At 39.8% G+C, this 22,908-nt stretch overlaps 1 protein-coding gene across 1 annotated transcript in view; it reads right to left on the reverse strand.

Moving 5' to 3' along the window:
• Positions 1–22,908, reverse strand: part of slit3 (slit homolog 3 (Drosophila)) — a 339,417-nt gene that overhangs the window by 72,244 nt on the left and 244,265 nt on the right. The window contains exons 8-14 of the mRNA XM_042492991.1: positions 19,328–19,491; positions 17,056–17,200; positions 13,498–13,569; positions 11,379–11,450; positions 9,071–9,142; positions 5,382–5,525; positions 4,027–4,190 (exon numbers count right to left, since the gene is read on the reverse strand). Of these exons, the coding sequence (XP_042348925.1) occupies positions 4,027–4,190; positions 5,382–5,525; positions 9,071–9,142; positions 11,379–11,450; positions 13,498–13,569; positions 17,056–17,200; positions 19,328–19,491 (833 nt within the window). The remainder of the gene's footprint in view (positions 1–4,026; positions 4,191–5,381; positions 5,526–9,070; positions 9,143–11,378; positions 11,451–13,497; positions 13,570–17,055; positions 17,201–19,327; positions 19,492–22,908) is intronic.

Below are 22,908 nucleotides of genomic sequence, written 5' to 3' on the forward strand. Positions count from 1 at the left end.
AGAATTGGCTGGTTAGCTCCTTTTAGTGGCAGATTATTTGATATCTCTGGGCTGCCACAAACCAAGTTGGTTGGCAAGTTGACAGAAAGGAAAGAGCAACGGAGCGAGTCAGGAGAGAAAGGAAAAAGAGAGCAAAGAGTTTGGGGTGGGCATGTTTTTATATACTAAAGGAAAGAAGGAAAGACAGAGGAAACCTATGTGGCCGTTAAAGCCTGATTTTTCCCTGAAGTCCCTCAGCTGAGGCAGAAAAGGGTGAAGTTGGCTGTAGAGAGGTGGAGGGATCAGTCATGCTAACCACTGAAGCACTGCTGGTGATTTGAAAGTGGAAGCAGGTATACAGGTGCGGCCACACCAGATTTTACCTCGCAGGTGGGACAAAGTGTCGGTATATTGCAGCCCAGTTACCACAATAAAATTTTGGCATTGTACATTTCTGCAAACTGGATATGTTACATTTTTTTACATTTCATACCTATCATATCAACACTGTTATGTAGTTCAGATTACATTTATATGCACAGAGTTTGATCAGGAGGAGGAAGGGAGGGTGGATGGTGTGACAAAGGCTGCCAAGCAGCAAATAGCAGCCGACCACAAACACCAACAAAAACAAAAGTGGGTATTTTTAACGACATGTTGAGACATTTCCATCTGTGTTTGTTGCCACAAAACAGATTTTGACCAATTTTTTTTTTTTTGTGCCTAAACCTGACCACACATTAACCACAGTCTTTTCACAACATAGAGTTGACAACTGAAAGGTAAAGAAATGCAAAGTTTCAATAAATCTGCTTTGAAATGTACAAGTATACATTATCCATGGTTTGCGGAAACAATGCCAACATTTACTCTGGCAAATGGGTTGAGGGCTTTGAAAGTAAACTGCTGGAGCCGGCATGTCGAGGGGGCTAACAACAGCTGTCCACAAAATTGTAGGTATACAGCTTACCAAACGCTTAACTGTCAGTAACCTCAAACAACAATTCATAATATTGTACTATTATGCACATACATCACTTTGAAAGAAATCTAATGATTAGCACCCCATAACTGGTGTCATCGTGCTACGTACTTATCACAAAGTTACGTAGGTCAGGTCAAGGAGAAGAGTCATGTATGGGGGTCGTTACATTACGTACTTAATATTAACTTACAACGGTAAGGTTTAGGAAAAGAAACATTGTGACAACGTACCTTTAAATAACTCAAAGTCACTTGGTTTCACATGGGACATGAACGCCAGACTCCTGGGGGAAAGTCCTGTGTTTGTTTGTGGACTTTCCTCTCTTTATATGTCTTCCCTCTTTACTCCCATCAGCGCATCTCAATACATAAGTTATATACAAATGACTGGCTCGTGATAATGTTGTGAAAATGTTGGCGCATTACTTTGTTATAGGTATTATAGGTACAGCCTGTTGTCCTGCACTCACTACCGACAAAGAGTGTCCCTCTCTCTTGCAGCATGTGCGATTTTACTATGCAATAATGCAAGAATATAAACAAAATTTCAAAATCACTTAAGTGAGAGTTCACTCCTAACTCTCTCACTAAGTTATAGAACCTTGCAATTTTATGTGTCAGAGTTGGATCAGATTGAACCTGTAGCAAGTATGTCTAGCTTTGCTCTTTACTGAAATGAAAGGGAAGAAAGAAGAAAAATCTGGTGTGACTGCACATAAAACAAGCATTTGAGACGTGAAAGACTTGTCAGTACTTTCAATGGAAAACAAGAAATGGGAAAAGTGGGAGAGTCTGTTGAGAAAAATGAGCTCAAATTTATGCTGGCAGTGGAGGATTCATGGCGGATATATGTGTCATGAAACACTTGAATTTTTGATATTTGTTATTGATTAAAATTTTTTGATGTTAGATTATTTCTCTATGTCCTCTTATTTCAACCACAGTTGGAGTCCCATGTTTCCGAAGCCCTACACATAAATGCAAACAAACAGAGGTAAAGTATTGAGCTCTTAATTTTTTGCTCCAAGGCGTGTGATTGGCTGGGAGAGGCAGGTGGGTGTGTGCTGGGCGGTCCCTGGCGCTTGACGGAACCATGTGATGCCACAGTAGGCGGGGCCACATGGTTAGATCAAGCACAAGAGACAGCTGCACGAACCAATCAGAATGCAGGTCCACACAGGAGGAGGAGGAAGGTGGGGCAACAGAGAGCTGCACCAATCAGTCAAGGGGGTCAGGGTCCATACAGGATAGGAGAGGCAACAGACAGCTGCAGATCCACACAGGAAGGGGACGGGACCAGAGAACTGCCCACCAAACAGCGAAATATGTCCACACAGGTCCAGAGAGGAAGAGGAGATGCAAGGAGAGGCATGGGACGGCAGACAGCAAGGGCTGAAGCAAAGAGGACCGCCACAACCAGCTTTGGGAGCATTTCTAATCTCGTTATCTCGATTAGCTCCATGGGCAGAGCACTAACATTTGAGGCTCACTCACCACTGAGACCTCCCATGCTAAAAATGTACCGCATGTGCTCTCTAAACTGCAAAGCACTTTGGATAAAAGCCTTCACCATTAAATAGTATTGGTTGTGCTATTTATTGCATGCCCAGTTTAGGCAGGGAAAAAACATTTTAGAGGACAGCAGGGAAGGAAATCACATATGTGACACCACTCCAACTGTCTTTTGGGCTGTTGTGACCAAACTTAACAGGCAGCTGGCTGACAAGAGAGGGCTGTCAGCTTATTAGGCTCTCCTGGGTGCTTAGGATATAAAAGCTGGGCCATGTGTTTATTCTTTATTTATTCCTACAGATGACACAAATCCATGCATCACTCATATTGGTGATCTACTCATTGTATTGTTATTTTGAGTTAAACTCAGTTGGATAACTTGTTTGTTTTAAGTATAACCTTGCATGGGCTCACTACTTGACACGCTGTCTGAGCCAGTTTGTGATATATATCACTTAATACCCCTTGTTTCCATCAAGCAGTGTGGTTCAGTTCATTTTGTTACACATTAGAAAGTTTATTTTTGTGTTTCTGGCAAGGAGTCAGTTCTATGTTTGTGTAAAACCAGTATAGCTGATTAGTCTTACAGGCACACTTTTTACAGCACACCGATGTAACTAAAATGACTAAAAGAAATTATTGTTTTGGTGCTTGGAAAAACATTTTCCCCCCAAATATTTTGTGTGCTTCATGTTACATCTGCTGTTGCATTTTTTTCTTTACACTCCAAATAAAACAAAATATCAGTGACAGAAGGTGGTTTCCTGATGAAATACCTGCTGTTATACAAACCACTTTGTTGCTCATTGTAAAACAAACACAGGACACCTACACAGTGAATCAAAGGATTGCTGCTGCTTATTAAAGAGAGTTAAATGCACCATTTTTCCTCCTCTAATATTTCTATTATGTGATTATCTCATCTTATGACAAACCCATTCAGTGTGGTTAAAGCGACTGTTGGAACTAATAAAGTTGACAGAGGTCGACTACACTGCCTTTTAAACCAGTGTTTTGCTTACGACTGTTCTCACGCAGTTCAAACAGTTTGTAAAATACCTGAAAGGGGATTTTAAAAATGAATGTTTCCAGTGATCCATTAAAAAAGGCATAATGTTTAAGACAGAGAAAACAACATAAACACTCACACACACACACACACTGATTCACACGCTTACACAAGTGGGCGATCACAGTCTATGGCCAATCCCTGCTGAGTTAGTTATTGTGCTGCTTCAGTGTACTGAATTGTTCTGTGTTGTAATTAGTGAGACCCATGGCTCGTATCAAAGGAAATAACAGTAATAAAATACAACCACAGAGAGACATACAGACTGTATATGTGAATGTGTGTTCAGTAAACCGTCATCAGTTTCTAATTGCAAAGATAAACCAACATGTGTGTTTTAAAATGTCGTTTTTATAATGTTTTACCTGTGAATCTTGACATTTTACCTTTTACCTGCAGAATGAGTCTATATTAGCCTCAGAGGAGACTCCCTGCATGTTTGTGTGTGTGTTTAAGTGTGTTTGTGTGAACTCATTTCCTACCTGTGCACCTGAACTTCTTGCCTTTAACCTGGCTGATGCGCTTGTTAGCCAGCCTTCTGGGGTGACTGCAGCGCGCTCCACTGGTCTCAATTGGGTTGTCAAACAGGTAGTCTGCCAACCACTTCAGGTGACAGTCACACATAAAGGGATTCTGGGCCAGATGACTGCGAGAGAGGAAGATGTGTTTGTAAGAGGACAGGAAAAGAAGAGTAGCGCACAGTTACTACAGTTGCTGACTGATGCAAAATAAAACACAGCGATACTTTTACATTCGTTGCTCTAAACTGCCAATTTTATCTCTTCGTTACTTGTTATAGTTTGATGCAGGGGCAGAAGCAACGTCGGGTGCAGCCATTTGCATTGTCTTAACTCAAGGGATCCGTGGTTAGGTTTAGGCAATAAAATTACTTGGTTGGGGTTAGGAAAAAAACATGGTGTTGGTTAGCTGCAGTCAGTTGACTCACATGATTAACAAGTGACTAACGACTCACACAACTAACGATTGTTGTGAAAACAACAAAAACGCCGATTTTAATTTTAACACAGAATACAAACACAGGTCTCCAGGGTCAAAGTCCTGTGCTTGTTGGACACATCCACATCCACCTCCACATCCACCTCCCTCCCACTACATCTGTCGCTCTGAACATCTAATAATGACACAAATGGGTCAGACTGGAGTTGTCTGAAAGCCCAGTGTGTTTCATATGGATGCTAAAGGATGCACTGTACATCCATATCTGACCAAGTGGTGTTTTTTGAAACCCTGGGAGTGAGACCAGGCTGAAACTGCTTGTGTGTTTCCTTCATGAAAATTCTCTAGCATACACAAAGCAAGGTTTTTTTAACCACTTATCATTCCAAGATCATCAAATATCACCTTGTCCCTTGGTATCTGATACTGATGCACAAGGCACCCTATAGCATCTGTATGAGATGCACTGCTGTCTACTGGCTGAAACAGAAGAAAGGAAGATGTTTAAGTGTTCAAAACATCCCAGTGTTACATGTCTTGTCCCAATGTGAGTAAGTTTGTCTCTCTCCTCCTTCTGTCTTGATTCTAACATTTAAACATCAGTTTAAACAAACCAACTAACAATTATTTTCATGACATATTCATTATATTGAGTTAATGGTTTGGTCTAAGAAATGTATAAAAACAGTGATGTCTTCAATTTGCTTGGTTGTCCACCTAACAGACCAAAACCTTCAGATATTCAATTTTCTTTCACATGTGACAGAGGAATGAAAAAAATGTGAATGAAGAACGAGTAAAACAATACATCACTTTTCAGAATAGTTGCTGATTAATTGTCTCTGACTTGAGAGTTTGTGAAAAACCTGAATCTACTCACAGAGTCTTGATGGAGCGCAGAGGGGCGAACAGTCCTTTGCTGATGGTTTGCAGCTTGTTGTCGTACAGCGACAGCAGGTTGAGGTTCTGCAGGTCTTGGAAGGTGTTGACTCTCAAACAGTTAATTTTGTTGGCATTCAGCAGCCTGAAACACAAACAAGACCCATTTGTTATTTATCTGTATTTGTTTTACTACCTAGCTTTATTATCTCTGTGCACAACACAAACAAAAGATAAGCGCACATGCAGATAATGAGATAATTTATTTTTCTCAGATGCATCTCTACAGCAAAACCACTACTTTCCTCCTCTGTCCTCTTCTCCTCCTCCTTATTTCTCCTCCCTGTCCCTCCCCATACCCTTTCCACACAGTCATGATTATATTTTTTCTGGCTGTGACACATAAATCTGAAAATTGCGGTTTTATATATTTTCACTTTCCCTTCTTGAGCAGGAGGGGAAAATCTACTGTTGGGTGGGAGTGTTATATCTTGTTTTGATGGGGGAGACAGATGGCGAGGGGGGGAAAGGAAAAGAGAAAGAGAGGAGGTAAAATAATGGAGATGGGATGGAGGAAATAATGGAGTGAGACGGTGTAGGGGCAGGCAAAAATTTAATTCTGAGTGACACAGATATACAATTAAGTGAAAGAGGCTGGTGGGAGAGAGAGAAAGGGAAATGAGAAATGTGATAGAGGGATTAGGAAAATGACAGGAAAGGTTTGCACCTCCACCCTTTCCTCCATCTCTCTTTTTCATACCTGCACTTCATTAGCAAATATAGCCAAGTTGACAGCTTTTTGCTTGTACTTCTTTTCTTTCTCCCACTTCTTGTCTGTCTTTTCCTCGATCATTTTGCTCTTTTATCACACAAACACTCTTTTCACTACTCTCCACTCTCTTTCTTTCTTTGTCAGACAGGTGACTAAATCCGTTCTTGGTACAGCAGCTCAGCTTAATCATCTCAAGTCATCCTAACGAGCGCCTATACTGGCAGAACCCGCTTATACATACACTCACACACACACTGCTCTGCGACATATCCACGCCTCATTAGGCAGCTCACAGGGGGAACTAATTACTTGAAACTGCACCAGTAAAACAAAGCAGCGCAGACAATATAAACAGCAGACCGGTAGCTATACAAAGCAATAAACACATCTTTGTCATGGAAGGTTGACGTGCTGCTTGATTCAGCAGTGAAAGCTGATATATAATTTATAATTATTACATTACACGGGAACAGCATTTTGGAACTCCTGACAATCTGACCGATGTTTTGGAGCTCTGACAGTGGCGAAATATTAAAAGACATATTCTCACCGAACGCCTGCTGAGCGAGCGCCAACACTCGCAGGCAGTGTCTTTGTAGGATTGACCAATGATGTGGCAAGACATGAATATTAACTAGACACTCAGCACGTTATTTATTCATCGATTGAAGCCGTCACAAATGCACAGAAGCAGTCTTGAATTATCCTATTAAGGGAACACACTTGCGTGTATGCACAAATACAAAGCAACTGGTGTTTTAGTGTTTAACATCATCATGACAAGGCGTGAGGGAAATGCTTTTCCAATCACTGAATGTTAATGATGTCACCTTATTCGCACACATTTCATCTCTCTCTATAGTTTTCTTTTTAGTTTTATATGTTTTTCCATATCTGTCTTTTTTATGTCCATGTCTTTTTTCATTTATCTCTCCTATCCATACATCCATTATTTTATCTATCCATTCTTCCCCCTCTCTCCCCTTCTTCCTTCTCTCTGTGTCTGACTATGCACCATGCATCCCAATGATCCACCTAAAGCCCGTAAAAGGTGTTTGTGGGTTAGATTCACTCATCCTCATTCTCTTTGCTTCACTTCACTTTACGATGGAAAAGCCCAGAACATTAGCTGTTTCTGCAGTGGACTGCGGCATTCGCGAGCACCATATGCCACATACAGTACCAATGTAGCCGTTACAGGAGTCTGAAATTTTTACTGCATGCTGCAGTTTGAACCTGTGCCCATGAGAAATAATCAGCATAAATAGTTGTCCCCATAAATATTTAGAAGAACCATGGTGAGATCACATTTTATATACCTGTGCTTCATTTAATAAAGACTTTTCTGTATTCACACACATGATGCAGGACAGATGGAGGGCGATGGAGGAGGAGGGGATTCAACTTTAGCTGCCACTGTGAAATAGTGATGATAACCAAGATTTGCTCCTCCTCATAAAATTACCTTCACATTGCATATTGATATTGATGGTATATAAAACTGCCCTTTGCTGTGATCATGGTACAAAAGTAATGTTTTTTGGATATGATTCTCTAATGCCAAACCACCAAATCATCTTAATCAGAAAAATTAAATACAACACTAAAAACAAAAACAGCCAGACCTACTTACCATTATTATTCCCCAACTGGAGCCAACATAGCAGCAAAGTTAACATGTTAGCATTAAGTATTTGTGGGGAAAATGTGCCTGGCATTAAAAAATTGTTTTGTTTGTGAATATTGTGCATTGTAAAGGATATCAATTCTGTAGCAAAACCATTGATAAGTGTTGCTGTTGTTCCCGGTTTCACATAGAGGAAAACTCCATTGTCCCCTCAGCTAATTTATGCAATGGAAATGATCCTAAACTTATGCTAATAACATTAACATGTTGTATTTTTCAGGAGAACATATAAGACAACTGTTTTGATGGTGAACCTTGTGAGTTATAATGAAACCAAATTTTGTAGCATTACCTTTGTAAATGTGCTTTTTGTTCCCAGCTTCATTTAAGAAGAGGAAAACTCTGCTAGCCGCTAAGCTAGTTTTGCAATTTAAAATGTAAATGATTATGCTACTAAAGCTAGTATGCACTATTTGTTGGTTAAATAGGTATAGCGAAAGATAATTTTTTAGTCTGTCAACCTTGTGATTTATAATGGAGCGAAATTTGTAACATTACCTCTGTTAAATGCTGCTGTTGTTTTTGGCTTCATATGAGTAGGCTAATTTCTGCAACAAAAAATGTCACAGGCTAATGATAAAAACATTAGCATGCAGTATTTGTGGGGGAAACGTGTCTAGCTAAAGATATTTGCTTTGTCTGTGAACCTTGTGAGTTATAACAGAGCCAAATTTTGTACTTTTGTTTAATGTTGTTCATATTAGGCTGTATTTTATGTGATATTAGGTGTAGAACACAGTAGCATAGAAACCCCACCGCCATCTAGTGTTTTGGAGGTGTAATTGCAGATTGACATGGGCATACCTTTGCACAAGTATAATTGCTTACAGCTGCATAGGCCACTTGTGTAACTGCAAATCAGCCTTAAGGGACACTCGAAGCAACGTCTGATACTTAACTTCTGATTTGTAATGAGGATGTTAGTTTTATATACTGGCTTTTCAAATATTCACAAACACTGACTGATTTTTTTCTGCATTGTCATGTTGCCACACAAAAAGGTATGTTCCTTGCGGATAAATCACCTGCAATAAAGGCTTTCAGTAGGAGCTGTGCTTTAACACTACAAATCCACGGCAAAACAGTGTTTGCAGGGTAATTCATCTCATATTTGAGTGTCTTTTGTTTACCGAATTATGTATTTCATTGTTTTCTGGAGGGAACCACACACACACACACACACACACACACAGGTACACACATAACAACAGACCACAAAGACAGTACTTACAGTAGCTGCAAGGAAACCAGTCCATCAAACAATCCCTTGGGCAGCTCTGTGATCTTGTTGCCGTACAACACCCTGCACAGGACAGTCAAAACAACATCATTTAGAGCACCGTGTTTACAAGGCTGTCCTTACAAGATGAGACTTATGTGGTCTGAAGCAGGCTGTGAAGCACAGTAAATACTTTGTTGTTTTGTGGACATTATTTCTGCTCTAATCCGCCACTTGAGAGGGGCACTGCTCTGCATCCACAAGTACAGTGTGGTATTTAAACCCTTTAAAGTGCATTTGGGGAAAACTTTAATTTTTTATCTTTTAATTGCTGCAATAGCCTCTATGACAACTTTAACCCTGAATCATAATTAGTGTAATTGACAGTATTATGCTTTCATATCCATATAGTACTTATGCTAGCTGAGCATTTTAGTTCAGTTTGGTGTGGTGGGATTGATTTTGTAGAATAAGTATGCCATCAAAGCAAATATTGTCATTAGAAAGCAAAATTATATGAAGATATAAAACCATTTTTCTATCAAGAAAAAAATATTGCTTTAGTCACAGTCCTATGGAAACCCTGTGACTCCAAAAATGAACCAGAAACGACGTTTGGGTTGTTTTTTTTTTTTCAGCTTTGTGACGATGCATTTTTCAGCTAATATAATGGAATATTAACCACAGGAAAACAAATCTGTCAAATGTGAAGATATACAATAACAATAAAAATGACACCTTAAAGGGCAGTTAAATTATTTATTTATTTTTCTGTAGCTTCCTGGTAGTGTGTATATGTTCAGATTCAAAAATTAAAATTTCAGTTAAATTATGTGTGTTTTACCATCAAAATGCTATTTTCTTATGCTCTTCAAAATATTTTTCCCAGAAGACTTGATGTATGTTTTTGCACAATGTTGTAGCTACATATAAACCCCCCCAGCCTGCCTAATGGGCCTCTGTATGACTGAGCCAAACCTCTTAGGAATTGTGTGTTATCGATCTTACACTCCCAGTTTGGAGAAACAGACAGGAGTATGGATCTTATGTTGTACTAACATGTTATCAACAGCATTACATGTGTTTAGCTTCTGTGCCCCAGTACTCCTGCCTGGTTTTGCAAACTGGGAGTGTGCCAACTGCCATTTAACTGGTGATACGCTATAAATGTATTAAAAAACAAGAATAGTGTAAATAACTATTTGTTAAATGCAGTATTATGTTATGCTGAATCACAGCGTGTCTTTACTTGGTTAAAAAAAATAGCACCATCCTCCCTCGTACAGTTACACTCAGTCATACATTTAGAGAAGTATGTGTGCGGTGGGCATGAGGGAGGAGAGGGCATCAGTGCCGTAATCTGTGTCACTGCTTTTTGCTAACTGCTGAGTGGGAGTTTCCAATTGAAACATGCTGAAAAAACACAGATGGAGTCAGCCTTCAAACCAAGGTTTCCCTCATTATTACTGTGTTGTAGTTTTTTTTACCAACACATCTTCAATAAAATCTCACTAATATTCAGCTCTCCTGAAGGCGGAGAAGACCCTGGATTTATCTGTTTAGAATGAAAAAGCCATCAGGCTCTCCGAGTTGCAACAACTATTTTAGGGAATTGAAGGAGTTTTAAAATCAGAGACACAAAGTTGTCTGCTTCCAGTGTAATTTTTAACTTTTTTGTCAGATTATAAAAGACATGCACAGTCATTCAGCACTAAAGCTTTTTCACTAAGAACGCTGCAGGACCATTTATCTCATTTGATCGTCAAAAACTGAAATCATTTCTGAGATGTGCTTCCAAATGCAGCTGTAACCATTTAATTCACTTGAGCAATTTTTATACTTTGCTACATCACGCCTCAGCTGGCCTCCACTGCAAAAGTCCTGCCTTTCAGTGACATTCCTATTCAACTGACTCGACTGTGTGTGTGTGTGTGTGTGTGTGTTCAGTTTTAACACCCAGCAGAGTTCACCTTGTCTACCCCTTCTTGTCTGTCTGTCTCATTTTCATGCTCCAGATTGATTCAAATTAAACTGTCCTTCATGTTCTTATCACATTCACCCTCAGACACACACATACACGTAAACACACACACACACACAGACACATGCACTGACTGATTACAGGCAATTCCACACACACACAAGCAAATACAAAGACACACATACAGCACATATGCACCCTCTGCAGCGCTGTGGTCCGGTTGTCAACATCGACAGCGACAACATTTTTATTTGCTAAATGTCTGGAAATGCAATTACTTTTCTGTCCGGATATGTACACATGCCTGTGTGTGTTTGCATGTACGTGTGTCATACTTACAGTGAGGTGAGCGAGCGGAGGCCGCTGAAGGCATCGGCAGCGATGTCAGAAATCTGGTTTTTACTCAAGTCACTGGGGGAGAGAAAGAAAGAAAGAGAGAAGATAAGTGCGTTACTGTAATACACAGTAATGGAGTTCATTCTGTGTGAATGTCCTAGAACTGTCTGACAAATGATCATGAGAGAATACATCAGCAGAGGTCAAGGCAAGGGGACATAAGAAGGGCTGAGTGTGTAAGTAAATGAGAGAGAGAGAGAGGGAGAGGGAGGGAGAGAGAGAGAGACGAGGGGGGGGGGGGTGGAGCAACAGGAGAAAGACACTGGAAGCAGAGGCATGTTAAGTGCAGTTCATGTCAGTCACTTCCACCATTGTAAGATATATTATTTAACACTATGACGGAGGTTAACACTCTATCTGTCTGTGTGTGTGTGTGTGTGTGTGTGTGTGTGCACGCGGGTGGGTGGATATCCTTACAACCTTGCACAAGTCTGCAAGTCTGGCATTTTCTTCCATTTGCATGATAAGGACATTTTTCACCAGTGAGTTTTATGTCTGTGTGTATGTGTGTGTGCGTGCTTGCATACTGTTTTTGATTTCAGATTAGACATACCACCTTCTTTTTCACTATTGCTCACAGTCTATAGTGTTACAGACGTCAGTGGCTAATTATGCATCTATTAAAAAAATCCTAGATTAAAACCTACTGAGGTAAATTCTTAACGTTAAATATAGACAAGAAAATGATAAAATCCAGACAGTTTAGATCCACATTTTGTTAAAATCACAGCAGATTTAATCATTTCAATTCTTCGACATATCAGCAACAGTAATCCAAAGCCACTGAGGTCAGCCTTTTTTTTGTACTAATGTAATATTGACTACTCCTTTTAATTGAGAGAACAAACTAGTATTGCTGCTCTGGGGAACATTACTGAAGCCCTAGACAAGAATCAGGGCCATGCAGCCTTATTTATTGACTTGTTTAAAGCATCTGACATAGTAAAACATGTTCTTACTTACACTTAGGTTGATTAACATACGACCGTCTGACAAAGCAGTGGGCTGGTTTAATATTGTTTTAGGTTGGACTGAATATGAAGGAAACAACTTGAAGATAATCTCCCACAAACTGCCTTGCAAAAGAAATAGACCTATGTTTCAGTAACTAGACTTTCATCATCTGCCTTTCCTGACAAAGATCTAGTTACTGCAACATTGCAAAGAATTCACTTCTTTCGCAAGTCAGCCTGTGTGTGGGATTTGTCCCTCTCTAATGTACCCGTTTTGAAATGTGTGACGTGTTCTTTTGTTCTGGCCTAAATGTGTGAAAGTTAATGGGCTCAGTTTATGATGGAGAACTATCTTGGAGTGCCCCAAGGTTCTATACTGGGTCTGCTTTATTTTTTTCCACATATTTAGGAGTGAACACACATGAAACTATACTCATTGTTGCACGTTGTACCTAGTTAAATCCAGGTAAAATAAATGATTAGATAAAAAATGCATCCATGTTTGGTGCTAGTAAAAGAAGACTGCCGATAAAGACTTAACCCCGGAAACACGAGCAAATTGGCTTGATTTCTTTCAAAAATTTCAGAAGAAGGCAATGAACAATAAAGTAGAAATGACCCCAAAATTAGCAAGAAATTAGTACAAAATACAAGAAAAGTACCTGAAAATAAGTTTAAAAAAAAAAAGCAAACAAGGCAAACTAGACTTGGCGAAAAGCGCTTTAAAAATATATAATTCTGTAACATAATTTAAAAAATGTTATTATGATAACTATAACTAAGTGTTTTCCCTGGCTTATTTTCCATTCTTTTTACTAGGCATTTTTTTCCTAGCTTTTTTTTTTAAAAAAAAGTTCTAAATCTATACATTTCTTGCAATGTGTGGAACATTAGCAAGTAGCTCATTGCGATTTTTCAGTATTTCAGATATACACTGCACTTATTTACTCAGGGTTGAAAGGTTTAAATACTTGTTAGGGTTAATGTGAGATGAGTCTTTAAAATGCATATCATTGCAGGTCCATATGCTCACCAACTTGTGTCCATCCACAGACATTTTGGTACGTGTGTTTGAGAGTGTGTGCGCTGTTTAATCCAGACAGACTTACATCCTCTTGAGCTTCTTGTAGGAAGAAAAGGCTCCTGCTGGGACACTTTTAATCAAGTTTTGCTCCAAACGTCTGAAAGATAGAGAAAGAGAGAGAACGGAGGGGGTATGAGAAAAAGAGGGAGTTGGATGATCTTGAACAATCACTTGGAATTAATTAGACGAGCACATTATCCCTAAAACATACAATGAGAAAATTCAAACACAGATTCAACTCCACAAGTTAATTTTCTTTCCTTTCAATATTTAATTTCACCAAGGACAGAGAAATCATTGGTTATCATGAAGTCCTGTTTACCTCGCAACTTCAGCCGAGCACAAGTGCACACAGAGTTCAAAAGGCGGCTGTACCAATCAACATCTACATAATATTTCTGCAGGTTGCTTAATTCTGCAGGAGGGACGGTCAAGGTCAAACTGTGTGAAAATGTTGAGTTGAATTTTCCAGCTCAGCAGTAATGACCTTATATGGGACCAATATGAGAATCAGCAACCAAAACCTGAACTGCGGACCACAATTGCTCAGTTAGACTCTGGCCAAAGTGTTCATGAGGTGCAGTGATGTACGTAAATGTGTCCAAAGACAACTAACTGGCTATATCAAACATGCTGTCACTCAGCCACAGTGAAATACAGGTTTTAGTGCACAATTTGCACACGGGACAACTGGTTTTGCTGTAACTGGCAGAAGTAGAGTAACAATTTTCATTTCCCAGTCACTTTGAATATTTCAGATATTCCTTTGATGAAGCCAGAGCGCTCTCTTCTTTAGATGCAGTCAGACTGTTATGAACACATTAGATTCCTCAACTTTTTCAGGCTAAGGGCCAAAGGGAATTTATTGCATCTCTTTCTCTGGAAGATTGCAGACTCATTACACCATACCGGCTGTATTCTATCTATTACCATGTGGGGAGCCATCAGAATGAGACACAAGGCCCTCGTTTGAGGAAATGGACTGTAGTTTAGTTTCTGCTCTGCTCATAGTCCGGGCAACACATCCATACATGAAGCTCATGCATTCTTCATGTTACTGTTGCAAAGAAAAGAAGGGAGGAAGCAGAAAGGAGGAAGGAAAGAAAAGGGAAAGACAGCAGGAAAAAAGAGAAAGAGAAAGGAAAGGAAAGGAAAGGAAAGGAAAGGAAAGGAAAGGAAAGGAGGAGAAAAGGAGAATATAAAAGCATAGTCGTGTAGCACAAAATTACAAAAAATTAAAGGAAAAAAAGGGAGGACAAAATGTGAAAAGAGAAATCAGACAAGGGAAGTGGGAAAATAGGACAATGGAGAAATGGGAGGAGTGGAAAAGCGTTGAAGACAGGAGAGAGGAGAGGAAAAATCGAGAGGAGAAGAGGAGGATGCGGTGAGGTCCCAAGGCCAGCCACAGGGTCAGCTGTCAGAATGATAAATGGGAAATAATCCACCCTTCTTCTCCTCCTCCTCTTCAGACCCCACCCTGTCCCACTCCTGACCTCCACTCTCCATCCCTCTCTTTTCCTTTAAATCTTCTTCCCTCATATCTATCTATCTACGCCTTGTATCACTGTGTCTTAACCACTTTACAGCTAGATATGATCAATATATTTCATGGCATGGACTCAAAGCCAACTTTTGATCACATCTGAACACAATTTGGGTGAATTTATTGCACCAAGTTGTGCTTTACTGCTCTGTAGCTGTTTCTATTTTTTTTTTTTTTTTTTTTTAAATGAAACGCTTACGTGGTCCTGGCTTTGAGAGCAACACAACACTTACAGGTGGCTGTTTCTTGGCTCATGTCCCTTTTTAAATTCCCTTACCTCACGCCCCTGGCAAACAGCACCACCTTATTTCTACTGAGGGGTCAAAATAAATCAAGGATGGAGAGATATTGACGGAGACAATCTGCACACACAACAAGTAACGAATTATATCTGGGGGCTTTAAACAAGGTTGAATCAAAGACACTTAAAGGCTCAATATCAAAGGATGTATTAAAGGAAAGACGTTTTAAGAGGCAATATAAAAAATCTATAAGGTGAGGCGGCGATTAAACGGCAACTCAGACAGGAGATGGGTTTGGCAGGTGAGCATGCTGAGGATGCACACACACACACTGACGCACACACACACACACACTCTTTTGATGTTCTAATGAAGCTAAACGCCTTAAGACAAACCTGCTTTATTAAATTGCTTTATGAATGTATTTGACTTGGAGAGACAGATTAACACACACTCTTGGATGTGCACAATTGCATGCTGTATATATATACACACACACACACACACATTTTGGCATTGATACTTGCCCCCAGCATGTAGAAAGATGACTTTGTCCCCATCGAAGGACTGACAATACATCATCCTATTAAATTCTATTGTTCCTGGCTGCAGCAACAACACTTATTAAAATGGATCAAATGCTAATTCTGAGTGTTTGTGTGTGTGTGTGTGTGTGTGTGTGTGTGTGTGTGTGTGTGTCCAAGAGATTTAATCAGATATGTTTGGTGGCTAAATCATTATACGCGTGCGTGTGTTTGACCCTCTTAGAATGTGTGTATGTGAACATTTTTTTTTGTCACCAAGTACGTACTTTAAATACAGAACTGGTGTGTCTGCATGTATATATATATATATATATATACATATATATGAATGAGTGTGGGTTGGTGTGTATGTGAGTTTGATTCTATTACTTATGCTGGGGAGGTATTGGCATAGCTTTGCGGGGGAGAATTGCTCCCTTACTCAGAGAGCAATCAACCAGCTGTCCTCTGTACAAACAAACAGGGTACAGCGATCAATACGGATATCAAACACGTCCCACTGTGGGGAGTGTGAGTGTGTTTAAATATGTGTGTAAGAGGAAGAAAGGAGCAGGGAGAAAGACGAGGAGGCCAAGTATATGAGTGTGTAAAGGAAAGAGTTTTGTAATTTAAAACAAGATGGCACTGCAAAACTCGCAGTGTGCCACGGATTGGGTTAGATGTAAGGTCTAGTAGTTCATGGTGAATCAAAGCATCTAAAGATCACAGTGAAACTGAGGCTACGTCTGCATTACATGCAAATGTGGCCCAAATCCAATCTGATTTTTTCAGGGAAATGTGTACACAGGAATCCAATTTTTTTCTAAATCAGAGCTGTGTCACTTTCATCTGTGAGCCTACATACGATACATATCTGATATATGTCTCGCTCAGGCGACTAGAATCACATCTCTACACACAAACATTTGAATAAAGCCAGTATAAGTGTAAAGCATACTGCTTTAAATGGATAAAAGGAGAAAAAGGGAAACCGCTAATAATTTTGTTGCGCAAAAGCAAATAATGTAAAAAGCAGAGAATCTGAACATGGGTCCTTCATCGGTATGTGAACAGAATTCAGTTTTTAAAAGGCAAATATGCAAAAAATACTGACACAGTGTGCAAAAATTCATGTGCGAAAAGACGGCTGGAATATTACGAAGCACAGACACTTACAGAAAACATCAATGATATGAAAATGGTCTCTGTGTGAACAAGTCAATAGATATTATGCATGTCACATGTGGCATTTAAGTAAAATAAAGCAGTCTTACATCTCCACGATGCCCTCAGGGAGGTTTGCTGGTATTTCGGTGAGGCCTTTACGACGACAGTCCACTATGTTGTTGTTACAGCTGCAGCTGGGCGGACACACAGCTACCTGAGGAACACAAGTCCTCGACTCTGTCTGTGCTGGACCTGTAGACGGCAATATACAGATGTAAACATCAAGCAGAGATTGGCTTTAATTTGTCTGAATGTGAGATTGCTTTCGTTGGTCTACTGCCAAATACGAGGAAGAGAAATAGGAGCTCCCTCCGTGCCTGCGGCTGCATTTACTTCGATATTGCTACTATAAATTCTGCAATCAAATTTTAGCTTCTGTTTTATTTAATTCTTTATGATGTTTTTGTGAATTGTACCCTCTCAGTAAGATTAGTGTCAGCTTAAGGGGGGAGTTTAAGAGTCCGGTGCTGATCTTTGTATTGTTTTAGAAGCATTTGCATCCTGCCATAACATACTTCTTTGGGGAAAACATGCCGTTTTTGGTATGAAATGGGAACAATTTGCAATTTAAACTGAATATCAGTAGTAAATATCACCTGGCCTCAGAATGTAAAGAAACACATGGCTGGATATGAGCATGAGAATAGAGGGATATGAACATTAAGAGAGAGACAGGAGCATTAAATAGTAAAGGAGGAGAAGAAAGGGAGGGATAAAGTAAAGAAAGACCAAGAGAAAGGCACCTACAGTTACAGGAATGCAGAAAAGCAAGAAGAGGTCCGCTACGGAGCATGTAGGCAGAGAAGATGAGGCTAAAGGCTAATAAAGACAGCACAGCCTGACAGTCTATTAGAAGAGGGAGCTGAATCAGAGGCCTATAAACACTGCCTATACTATCAGCAGCTGATAACACTACTGCTCTTATACTGGCCTTTTAGCTGATTACGTGCTCTACATGTTGTAATTCTTTCAGTGCTATAAACTCATTGCTGAGCTGTCTGCGCATGATAACAATGCTGCCTGTAATAATAGCTTTTGTGTTTATTACATTCTCTGTCGACCTCTATGTCAAAGTGTCTCGATTGTCAACACTACTTAATTTCATTTGGGAAGTTCCACTTGAATCCACTCTCCTAAAAATATGACATACAGAGGTCCAACGCTACTTTAGAGGCTCAATTGTGTGTTATAGTTCGTGTCAGTTTGATGCAGCTTCATCTGCAGTCTGGTCTCTTTCCCAGATTGACAAACACCGACATTTTGTCACACAAGGCACTCTTAATTAAGCGTATTTAAGTGTATTTCTTCCCTCAGCGCCTCATTGCCCCGCCGTCCCTGTCTCTCTGTTCGTCATGAAGTCACTGCTGCAGGAGTGTGAGCTCCTCACCGTACAAACAATTACCAGGCTAACCGTTAGCATGAAATGGCTAATGTTATCTAACACTTAATGACAGGTTTAGCCACAAGGAGCTCAGTGAAATAAGGTGTTTTCGTGTTGGTCTGAGTTTAGTAAATGGCTCTGTGTTTTATATCAGTGACTGCTCCTGTGTTAGCTCATGTTAACAGTGCTGCTTCTAACTTTAATAACGACACCAGTAGAAAGTTTGCTAATTTTTCTCATGTTAATCATGAAGCCAGCTTGTTCATCAAATTAATTTCAAACTGCACTTTCTTTTATGGTACTGGCTCAAATACTTGGATACAGAAGCTAAATTAATGCCCATCCTTAATGTAAACCCATCCACAACAATATTTAAAGCTCAGCACAACTGTATTAAGAGAAAGAAAGTCAGGAAGCTGTTTGGGGCGGGCAAATGCCATGTACTAACATCATGTTACATATTTGCATAACCACAGCCATGCTCTTTCTATTTTCTATACCTAAACAAGTAGATTTGTTGCCTAAATCTAATCGCGACCATTTAATGTTAACCATGTTACGTATTTCATCCAGGTGACAGCTGTGTGTCTCATACAGACAATGTAAAGGGTGTCGTGTGTATCATAATCAGACACCAAGTAGTAGTATTTGACCACATGGGAATAAGAACAGGTTGGAAATGGAGCGAAAAATTGGTTGCTTTTTTTCAAAAATACTTTCATGGGTTTTGTTCCAGAGCCAATTTAAAATAAGTAGTGGGTGAAACTAAAAGCATGCCTTTTTTAAAACCACCTTGACTAAAGAGTCACATCATCACTTTCTGTGATAATCAGCGCAGTGCATGCCACAATAAGCACTAGAAAACTACTTCAGTGTGTCCTTCAGCTCTGAGATATTACATTTAAATATCGTGTGTATGTGTGTTGATGCAAGCTCACCATTGCAGACAAAATCCTTCTTCTGCACATCTGGGACATTGAGGCCCCTCATGTGGGCGGGGGCCATGCACTGGGTGAAGGGAGCCAAGCCTCGCCTGGCTCTGAGCCAATCAGAGAGCCACGACAGGTGACAGTCACAGTGGAGATTGTTGGAGTGCAGACGCCTGAGAGAGATGGAGAAGGAGTTTTTAGGAAATTGCTTGTAAAGGTTGTTTAGTTCTAAATAAAATATACAAATAAAGAAAAAATAACACAATAAACTCTTAATTATCTTAAATGTTCACTTTCTAGAGGCAAAGGTCTCTCAAAAAAATCAAAGTGGAGTCAAACTGAGCACATCAGCTCAGTACGAGCAAATGTATTTGAGTTGGCATTCAAATAGGTTCTTATTTTCACGCAGCTTACTTCGTGGCCAGAATCATGAGGCTGTCGCTTAGGTGAAACTCACACACACACACACACACACACACACACACACACACACACACACGCGCGCGCACACATACGCACAGACACACACACACACACACACAAACAGGCACTCACACAAGCACAAAGAGTAATATCCTCAACTCTCATTTCCCCAAGGTCTGTGACAATATGACTCCCTTTAGAGGGAGGACACATACAGCTAAATCACAGTCTAGTCAGAAAGACAGAAATAAACAGACAGAGAAACGGACAAAAAGACAGAGACAAAGGTGGGAAAAGAGATAGAAAAGAGAAACTGGAGTTTGAGATGTGAAGAGAATAGACACAAAGAATTAAAGTAAAAAAGAGAAAATTAAAATGAAGAGAGAGAGAGTGAAAAAAAATCTAAATGAGAAAGATCTTTTTATTTCTTTGGAGTATTATAGTTTTTGGTCATTGTGTCTTGATTTCATAGTGGCTAGCTCAGAGTGACAGGAGGAGTTGTGATTACACGAGATGTGTCTGAGATCCCCGGGCCTCTGGACCCTCGGATAAGAATTTTTTATAGGTCAGTTTACCAAAATTACAAAATGCCTTTGGTGGTATCTAGTCATGCGCTCAGTTTTGGTTTTATATGCTCATGTTTTCAGACATTATCTCTGAGTTTTCTTCTTCTACTCCCTTTTCACAGTGGTGTATGAAATATAAGTTGTGGTGGCCAATGCATTTGAAAAATCTGGGGTTGCACATCCCTCTCCTCGGCACTGTTTTCCAGCTGAGACAAGAGGAAGGCTGTTTCTCAGGAGCTATATTTAAGAAGTATGAGAAAATAGTCAAAATCTCACATTGGTGTAGTATTGAGCTCAGTTATGTCTAGGAGGAGTAGACTGGACAAAGAAGAGCTCCTATTTTAAATGTTCCTTTCCTCTGGGTACAGCTGGAGTTTTTAAATGTACTGAGTGGCAAAAACAAAAGTCCATTTACCTGCATTGTAATGAGGTAAAGGCACAAATCTCAGAATATTTCACTACCAGGACAAAAAGTATCTGCATGGCTTTGTTTCACACCTACTGCTTAGTATAACTGAGAATATCTTTTTTTCCCAGCCAATCCTTTAGCGGTCCAAAGGTCCAATGTTGTAAAAAATCAGATTTGCATGTCTTTTTAAAATTATAACACCTGTATAGGTGCTTTATAAATACTATGCAAGTATCAAAACACTCCATCTACTGAGTAATGCACGCAGTATTCAGAAACTGTGACCTTAAACGTGATGTCAAAACTATACTCTAATAGATAGAAACTGCCACCACAGTGCTGCTACAATCATTCCCCGGCTGCAATGATGGTGCAGAGACACAGGGAGTGCAGATGATGGAAGATGTGGAAATGCTGACCAATCAGAGGAAACTGGGCTTTTTTGGGAGGGCAGCTTAAAACAACAGTTGCTTTCAAATTGTGTTTTTTCAACATCATATAAATATATTCTGGTAGAAAGTCTGAAAATGAGCATAATATGGGACCTTTAATGCATTATGCTACTCGCACATGTGACAGTGCGAGTAGATTAAATGTAAACGACGATTCTCTCATCAGGCGACATCGAGGACTCATCAGATGCTGATTAGAATTCCAATTGCCAATTAATACCTCAACTAGCATCCCACTAATGGCCTTTTCAAAATTCACCTGTAGCATTAATTAAATGGTATAACTCAATACAGACACATCAGGTGATGTTTCACTGAGCTGAGACTCTCTACGGGCTGCACTGGCTGGATCTGACACCTTAAAAAAGACGGAGAGAGAGAGAGAGAGAGAGAGATGAGGAGAGGGAGGGCGGATGAACAGCAGAATGTCTTGTCAGCGTATTATATGCCAGCCGGGATATCTAGCCTTTCAGAAGACAGGCCTCCCTTTGTAATAAAGCAGAGGACAAATCCTGTTATGGAACAGAGATGGGCTCATTGATGCTAGCAGCGGGGGCAGTGGGTTTTAATACCGCTCTCCCATTATAAATCCAGTTTATAGTCAAACCCCCGCATGGAGATAGCCACGTCCCGGCCCACCCCCGGCTCAGCCTTAATTACTGACAAGTAGGATTAAAACACAGGGGAGAATGGGAGGAGGCAGGGGGTGCGGAGAAAGTGCTGTGTTTGTGTGCGTGCATGTGTGTGTGTGTGTGTGTGTGTGTTTGTGTGGACTGTATTTGAGTGTAGCTGTTAGTTAGTGATAGGGTGACTAAGGGTATTGTGCACGGTGTTTCTGTGAATGTGTGTGTTTGGTATGTGTCTCTCTGTGTGTGTTTATTCTTTGTACTTACTCCAGAGGGTTACCGTGCACATCTTCAGAACAGTGAATCACACTAACACACACTCACAGGAGCTGTGGGACTTCTAATCTCCTCATTGGTTTAAGTTTCTCAACGAGAGACACCATGAGGTGATAGCATGACTGTTAATAGGATGGATGTATACAGCAGAAAAAGAGAGAGAAAAGACGACGACAACAAGAAACTGACAGAGAAACACACAACAGCTGGAGTTCATCTCCCCTGAGCTCACACTCAGCCTTTTGATTTACTCTGTTTATTCTCCTCCATGGGTTTTTTTGTTTTGTTTTGTTACAGTTGATTTGATGAATTTGTTTAAATAATTTGTGTAAATATGAAATATGTATGAATGCACATACAGTATATGTACTATATATTTACTACTTTAATTACCTATATTACTAATATTGTTTTTCATGATATCTGTTAATAATTTCATTCACTGTATTTTAATTGTAATTGTTGCTTTGGCAACATATGTTAAATATCCTGCCAATAAAGCCTTTTGAATTTAACTGGGAGGCGACAGAGAGATAGATAACTGGATATAGAGAGAGAAAAATAAAAAAAAAGTGTACATATGTAAAAGCAGTTGTATGAGGAAATCACATATATGGGTGGTAGGGGAGGGAAACCATTTCATTTAGAAAGAAGTTTCCACACAAACATACAATTCTCAAACTTCGGCACTAATCAAATCAGGGACATCTCTAAACATCTGATTGAATGAGTCGTTTTTATAAAAGCAGCAAATTCAATACTGAGATCTGAAGGCAGCAAAATAGAAAGGGCGCAAAATTTAATACAGAGGAGGCAGCAAAGAGAAGGGGGAGGATGA

This window comes from Plectropomus leopardus, chromosome 9, assembly GCF_008729295.1.
Source record: "Plectropomus leopardus isolate mb chromosome 9, YSFRI_Pleo_2.0, whole genome shotgun sequence".
NCBI lineage: Eukaryota > Metazoa > Chordata > Actinopteri > Perciformes > Serranidae > Plectropomus > Plectropomus leopardus.